At 37.6% G+C, this 8,153-nt stretch overlaps 1 protein-coding gene across 4 annotated transcripts in view; it reads right to left on the bottom strand.

Moving 5' to 3' along the window:
• Positions 1-7,364: 7,364 nt before the first annotated feature.
• Positions 7,365-8,153, bottom strand: part of LOC149813252 (RNA polymerase II C-terminal domain phosphatase-like 1) — a 97,616-nt gene continuing 96,827 nt past the window's right edge. For all 4 annotated transcript variants that reach the window (XM_089991796.1, XM_089991797.1, XM_089991798.1 and 1 more), the window contains one exon: positions 7,365-8,061. In XM_089991796.1, coding sequence (XP_089847922.1) covers positions 7,953-8,061 — 109 coding nt within the window. In that variant the 3' untranslated portion in view covers positions 7,365-7,952. The remainder of the gene's footprint in view (positions 8,062-8,153) is intronic.

Here is an 8,153-nt window from a genome sequence, read left to right as displayed (position 1 = left end):
CCCATGGGCGCCGCCGTCCCTCTGCGTAAGCCAATGCATAGCATAGGCCCCGGGGCAGGGGTCCTAGCCTCAGTGTTTTACCCTGCAGGCACCACGACCGTAGGTATGGCAGGCTGAGCCAGCACGACCAAGTCTTCGTGCCGGAGAGTGTGGTTTCTTTGGGTTATATATAAATAAAAAAAATACATTTGAAAATGTTTGATATATTATTGTGTATCGTATTGATATTGTTGATAAGGCTTTGTTTAATAAGAGGTGTATGAAGGTTTCCCCAGTGCTTTCATGCTCTCTGACTATTTGCGAGCAATTAGACTCTGTTTGGGAGCCGATGTTAGAAAAGAGATGATGAGAGTGGACAAGAAAATGAGTGATCCGTCTAAGGATGTAGTTGAAAATGACCCGTCTCCACTCTTAACACCATCCTCATCTCCCATATCACATGTGCCAGCATAGGTGATATTAATTAAACCCTCATTAAATTTGATCTCCCCTCCCAATTTTTTGGCTCCCAAGCATGGACTAGTGTTGCCAAATTAATATGGCATTGAGAATGGAATTAGCAGCCCGAACACTACTCACATCATGATTCTTTTAGCAACTCCATCCTCAACAACACCATGCTTTGGCAACACATGGAAATGGTATTTTCATCCCAATGCAAGGCTCCCACAGAGCCTAAAAGACGTACAGTGCAGGCTGTGCAGCTCCCACATGGAAATGGTGTTTTGCAGTATAGGCCATAAGGCATGCAGGATCCTGTGATCTATTCCATTTTGTTTCAAAAATTCAGAAACAGATTGGTACTCTCACCCCCCGAATCACTTTGGACAACCTTGATTTTTTTTCCAAGTTGAATATCAATCAAAATTTTGAAGACTTCGAATGTTGGAAAAACTTAGATTTGTAGGAGATAACATAAAGGCACATATACTTGAAGGCATCAATAAAGTGCACATAATACCGATGTCCCTTAGTCCACTAAACTAGGGAAGGTCCCCAAACATCAAAGAAGATGAGATCTAGGGGAGCATTTATTTTGTGAGAAGAGTTTTCAAAAGGTAGAGCGTGACTTTTACCCATTTGACACCCCTTATCCATTGGACATGCCTCACAACTGGAAGGATCGATCTTCAAGACTTTTACCCATTGTGAGAAGAGTTTTCAAAAGGTTCGTTGAGGTCCTCTCACCTGTTAGAGATAAGAATCTGGAAGGATCCATCTTCAAGACTCCCCAAATGAACTCTTAAGATAATGTCCATATGAAAGGAAAGTCATATAATGTTAAAGATCACCTGTTTGGAAAGTCGATAACGATAAGAGACTCCAAACCGTCACTTACTAAAGATCAGCTTTGCTTACCTAATCCTAAAGATAATAATAGGAAGGAAAGATCTTCAGTCAAGATTTGTATTCCTAATTCTAAGATTATTTCGGATTTTTCCAAATGTACAAAACCAGACTCTTATTATAATTTATATAAAGATAAGAAGAGAAGAGTCCCTATTCAAGTTTGAATAGTGAGACTATCATGGACGTAGGTGTTTACCGAACCACGTTATATCGGCCTTGTGTGTGTATGAGTATATTCAGTATACTAAGTATGTGCATCCTCTATTATGGTATTAGAGTCATAACGCTTTCATCGTCAATGACAAGCTCACTATCATCTACCAACAATACTCAACAACCTAGAAGTCAATAAGAAGCTTCAGGTACTCTCAATATGATTTTACCACAACTAAATTTTCAATCCGGGCTCCATCATTTTTTGACCACCAAATTAATGGCCGACAATTATTTGTTATGAGAATCACAATTTCTTCTCATCTTAAAATCATATGACCTTATTGGTCTCATTGATGGAACAAAGCCATGTCCATCGAAATTCAAAATGGACTCAAATGAAATCAATCAAGATTTCATATTATAGTATTGTCAAGACCAACTTTTACTTAGTTGGATTATCTCATCATTGTTAGAATCGGTCTATACCCATGTTGCGGGACTCTCAACATCCTATGAGGTCTAGAGTTCATTGAAGCTTGCTTATGCGGCCCAGTCTTCGGCTTGAATTATGCAGTTAAAAGTCATCTATTTGAACTAAAGAAAGGCTCTCAAACTGATGAGGAATATATAGAATGCGAAAAGAATTTTGCACCAACTGGTCATTGCATCCAAGGTAGTATATGAAGATAACTTGATGGCGCATGTTCTTCGTAGCCTACCTTCTGAATTTAATTTGTTTCGTACGGCCATTGGAACTCGTACAAAACCTATCTTACTTAATCAACTTTATGGACTTTTGTTGATCCATGACGCGCAACTAAGTGAAAATGATCCAGTTCCATATTTGTCCATGGCCACGGCTAATCTTATTACCCGCCAAAATCAAAATCCAAACTCAAATTAGTGTGGTGGCTATAAAGGCAAGACTAATAATGGAAATCGTAGTGGTTATAGAGGAAGAAATAGCGGATATTCTCCAAACAATAATCATCCTCGAAGTGAACAAACTTATGGAGGTAAATGAACTCAATCAAACAAAGTTGCTTGTCAAGCATGTGATAAATCGAGTCACACTACAAGGAAGTATTTTCAATATACCTTATCATGTCAATTAAGTTCTTCGCAAACTTATCATGTTGCCCTTGTGATGTACAGTTATGATTTTTGGTACCCCAACTCTGGCATTACTTACCATGTCACCAATGATCTAAGCAACATGTCTCTTTATTCTGAATATCAGGGCAATGACACCTTAAAAATTGACAATGGCTCAGGTTTGCAAATTCATAATGTTAATATGATTCATTTTCCTAAAGCCCATCTTCTTCTGAAAGATGTGTTGCATGTTCCTCATTTCACAAAGGATTTGATGTCAGTTAATAAATTGACTAGAGATAATAACTTATTTGTTGAGTTTCATCGTGATTGTTGTTATATTGAGGATGAGGCTTCGCAGAGACTTCTAGCCAACAGAAAGAGTGATAAAGGCCTTTATCATATTTCTCTTCAAGCAGGACAGAATAAATAAGCAATGGTGGGTGAACACACAATGTTTGATCATTGGCACTAACACCTTGGTCACCTTTCATCTAAAATTATTTAGCATGTGCTTCATTGTTTTCATTTGTCTTTTAAAAAATGGTTTCAAAATAAAGTATATGAGGCATGTCAAATTGGCAAGAGTCATAACTTTCATTTTATTTCTTTCTCTCATCAAGTGTCTATACCTTTGGACTTAATATTTTTTGATGTTCGAGGACCATCCTCTATTTCTTTAGTTAATAATGAACGCTTTTATGTCAGTTTCATTGATGCATATTCTAGGTATTGTTGGATCTATATGCTACAACATAAATCGCAAGTGTTTGATATCTTTAAGCAGTTGAAAGTACATGTTGAGAATATTTTTAACAGCAAGATTAAATTTCTTCGTACTGATTGGGATAGTGAGTATCATAATGTTTATACGTATCTGCAAGCTTGTGGGATTGGCCACCGAGTTTTTTGCCCCCCACACACATGAACAAAACGGCAGCGCCAAACACAAACATTGACACATCGTCGATGTTGGCCTTACTCTTATGGCTCATGCTGGAGTTGCCTTGAAATTTTGGAGTTATGCCTTTCAAACTATGGTCTACCTAATCAATAGGCATCCTTTGACCACCATTGCTCACAAAACTCCTTTATATGTTTTTTCATAAACATGGACCTCTCTTCAAAATCATTTAGAGGGGAGAGAGTCCACTCAAAACTCTAACTACCTAATAATTTAGGGATTAGTCCATTTTTTTGAACTTAGGTAGTTTTATCCTTTTTAACTGTAATTAACTTTTATAAATTTAGTTAATTTTTACTTTAGGTAGTTACCTAGGAATTCAAGACACCTAGCCTATCCACATGCCCAAGGTGGGACCCACTCTAAAACCATGTGAGAGTGGTTGGATTCCTTAGTAACTTCTCTTGTTCTCATTTTTATCTTTTTAATTAATTTAACCACATAGTAATTTGTTAAAAATTTAATTTATAAAATCACCATTTGTTAGGATTTTACTTTTTACTTTACCTGAGTTTCACCTAAGAGAGGGAATGACAGTTGTCTCATCCTGAGCTTGTCCAAATTTGGACATAATCCAGTTCCAGTGCCACTTGACAATTGGATCCAGGTGGGGCCCAATAAAGGGGCGACTCACCCTATGGATCTAGATCTGAATTGAATCCATTTGAAATGTCGAATTTAGATCCAACTCCAAATCAAACATTAAATTAACAACATTGTTGGATCAAATTTTGTATTAATTTAAGATAAATTAAGAACTAAATTTAAGCCATAAATGCATATAAAAAATAGTATTTATTTTAATTAAAAATTATCAAAAAATTTATGGTTGTTACAATGATATATGGGAGAAGCTTGATAAGTGGATAGATAGGGAACCAGCTTCGTAGCAAATGTATGATGCAAACCTACAATATGAAAACATGTGAAGGTAAGGACATTTACAACACATATTTATGATTGTCGGACACGTATTTTCGAACGTATGTTTATACTTTATATGAGTTTTTCGTTAAAGGATGTTCGTATGGTATCTGCACGAAAGTCATGACATTCACAAATATGTATCATGAACTTGCAATCAATAAACATGCGAAGGTAAGAACATTTGAAATATATATTTGTGAATGCCATGCAGACATTTGCGAACGTATATCTTGACTTTAAGAAAGTTTTTAGTTAAATGAGGTTTTCATGACTTTTGTATGAATGTGAGGACTATCACAAATGTATGGAGTAAAACTGCCAAGCTTGAACTTTTAAATTATGAAAGATTTGCACTATGGTTGTGAATCTCATAAGATCTATACATTTTATATGTAAATCTTCTGTGTAGGGATTCAAGTTAACCATGTTCATAAAAATTTTTTATGCAAATTTGATCAGGTCCACAAAATGTTCAAGTGAATCTTCATTGAGATGTTGTGACCTTCAGATGGTGTAAATATTTATTGTGTGATCATAAGCAAGTTTGCTTGGGAGAAGGGTAAAAATGTCTTCAAAATCAAGAATCGAAATTTTGGGCATGTAGAGAATTTCGGCAAATTGTCAAGTGTTTTCGAAATTGCACCATTTTACCAAGACAATACGGTTATTTTCCATTTTTCAAAAGTGCCTCATTACGCCACCCAACCCTTAGGATACGTTTGAAAGCAAGAAAAAAAAACTCAAAAACAAATTGTCTCTGAGAATTTTGATATGAGAACTTTTCCAAATGATTTTTTTCCCTTGTTTGTGTATAGGGCTGTCAAAATGTCGGTTTAGTAAGCAACGAAGTAGTGATGAGAGTGTAGTGAAGCTTGGTGAGCAAGAAATATCGATGGATGATTGTTTCAAATATTTGGGATCTATCATTCAAAAGTATGAAGAAATTGATCGAGATGTAAATCATATGATAAAGGTTGGGTGGATGAAATGGAAAAGTGCAACTGGAGTGTTGTGCGATCGTAGAATGCCATTGCGATTGAAGAGAAGGTTTTATAGGATGACTATTAGGCTCGCTTTACTATATGTTTTGGAATGTTGGGCTGCCAAGAGACATCATATTCAAAAAATGAGGGTAGCTAAGATGCGTATGCTTAGATGGATGTGTGAAAATACAATAAAAGATAATATTCGGAACGAGGAAATACATAAGAAGGTAGGCGTTGCACCCATTAAAAATAAGATGAGAGAGAATCGTTTACGGTGGTTTGGACATATTAGGTGAAGGCCTAATGATGCTCCGGTTAGAAGGATGGAGAAATGGAAAAATATACTAGTTAAAAGAGGTCGGGGTACGCCTAAGAAGACTTGGATGGAGATGATAGGAAAGGATATGATTGCTTTGAACCTCACCGAGGACATGGCATTGGATAAAAATGATTGGAGGAGAAGGATTCATGTGGAAGACCCAGAATGATTTTCTTTTTTGGTTCATATCACCGACCCCAATTGTTTTGGGATGAAGGCGTAGTTGTTGTTGTTGTGTATAGGGCAGTTGTTGTTGTTGTGTATAGGGTTGTCAAAGGTTCGGGTTTGTATCAGGTATGGCATGAAATTGCCAACCCAAATAATATTCGGGTTGACCTGAGCAATATGCAGGCCGGTTTGGATTATGATTTTTGCTGGGTACTCGACCCGATCGGGCATTTTTGTCATGTACCTGACCCGACCCAAGTATTTTATATGTATTTTTAGTAAAAATAAATTTCTGAAATAATGCAGGTCCATGTTTGAGATGCCATTTTTGTGACCCAACAAAAACCAAACCCAAAGCTGGTCATTAATTTTATGGGCGGATTCGAGTGAACCCTGACCCTACCCGTTGACATCCCTATTTGTGCATAACAAGAAAATTAGGGTTGGAAACTCTTCCTCCATCGAAGGAAGATCAGAAGGAGGATCGTATGGAAGTTTATTCCACCACCCCAAGTGAGAAATTTTTCCTATAAAAAATATGACTAAAAAAACTTTCCTCTCAAAAGTTTTCTCCTGTTTGGAACCGAAGGAAAAGCTTAAACTTTTTATTTCCTACTTGCATTTTTCTACCATTTTCTAGCTTCCAAGCACGAACTTGATGCTTTTTTCTTGCAAACTCACTGTCACCACCCTAATCAATATGAAAAACATCATAAATATCTACAAATTCATTATTTTTAATTTTTTTCCTAATAAATAAATTTAACTTTTTATCTTTAGACTCATGGCCAATCAATTAGTGTTTTTTTTTACCACCGCAGGGTCACCCACATGGCCAGCAGGTGGTTGTGAGGGTGTTGAGATAAAGGCACCGGATCAAATCCCGCTGGTGCACGGGTGTCTCTACAGCTTTCAAAGGTGGGCCACGTAAGAAAGGGTGGCCATGGGGCTCCACCAGGGGTTTTCTACAGTAGTCCAACGAAACCCTCGCCGAAGCATTGGAAAACCCCAGGGTGGGTCCCACGACCACACGGCCGTGTACCAGCAGGGTTTGATCCCCTGCCTTTATCTTAGCACCCTCATAACCACCCTGCTGGCCAGCAGAAAACCCAAGGTGGTAAAAATGATTGATTTCACATCTTCGCTACATTTTGGTCAAATGGCCAGCAGAAAACCCAAGGTGCTTGCAGTTAGACTATACAGAAAATAAAAATAAAATAATAATAATTCTCGTACCACCGGAGGAGGTGAAGGCCCATACAAAAGAAACTATTTGCTACAGTACCATCAGAGAGAGAGTACCCCTGTGGACCTAAATTTTTGTCAACTTGGATGTACATCGGCAATAACATTTATCAAAACCACATGGTGAATCCGTCTCAAAAAGTAACGAAGCATATGAGCACATCCGCAGGCTTTTATTTCTCAATAAAGTAAAAGGAAGGTAAAACAAGAATTGAAGGTGGAAGACAAAATTTCAGGAGTGACAAATCTCCATCTTAGTCTCAAGCTTGATGACCGGAAATGCATATGGAGCTGGTCTCCTATGAAACAATGTCCAGGGTTAAAACACAGAGTAGCTCATAACCAGGATACCTGCAATTTTACTCTTCAACTCTCGCTCTGCATCTCGAGATGCACTGTGATCTCAATAACAAAAGTTTTAAATTACATAAATGTGTACAGCACGAAGGTGTATGCTGCAGCCAAGTCTATATACAAAACCTTGCTCTGCAGAAAGAACAGTGAAACAAACCATTTGCCACCTCAGCGCAAGCCTCCTGGCTGATGTTTGCAGCTCAGCCAGATGAAAAACGAGGCAGACATCAAGAAAGCTGTCAAACAACAGCTTGAACACAACATTTTTTCTCAAAATGACCCAGATTTGTATAAACTGATACCAACTCTAACCAATGACGCCCTGATCTGCAGACAACAAAGTCCGGTAAAAAATTTAAGCCACTCTTCCCATGAAATACTGGTGCTGTCAGGAAACAGGGGGGCCATTCTTGGAGTATCTTGAAGAAGGTGGAACTCTATTGAATCCCCGGACAAACTCAGGCTTCATCCTTTTCACCGGAACGGTATGAGAGGATCTGAATAAAGAGTCAAGAAACTGAATTAGACAATTCTCATATGCAAAACAATGGTCCCAATATTCACTCTTCCTCAAAAATATACACAATAA

This window comes from Nuphar pumila, chromosome 16, assembly GCF_984573655.1.
Source record: "Nuphar pumila chromosome 16, dmNupPumi1.hap1.1, whole genome shotgun sequence".
Classification (NCBI taxonomy): Eukaryota; Viridiplantae; Streptophyta; class Magnoliopsida; order Nymphaeales; family Nymphaeaceae; genus Nuphar; species Nuphar pumila.
Note: the sequence above shows the minus strand (reverse complement) of the source record. Positions and strands in the feature narration are given on the sequence as shown.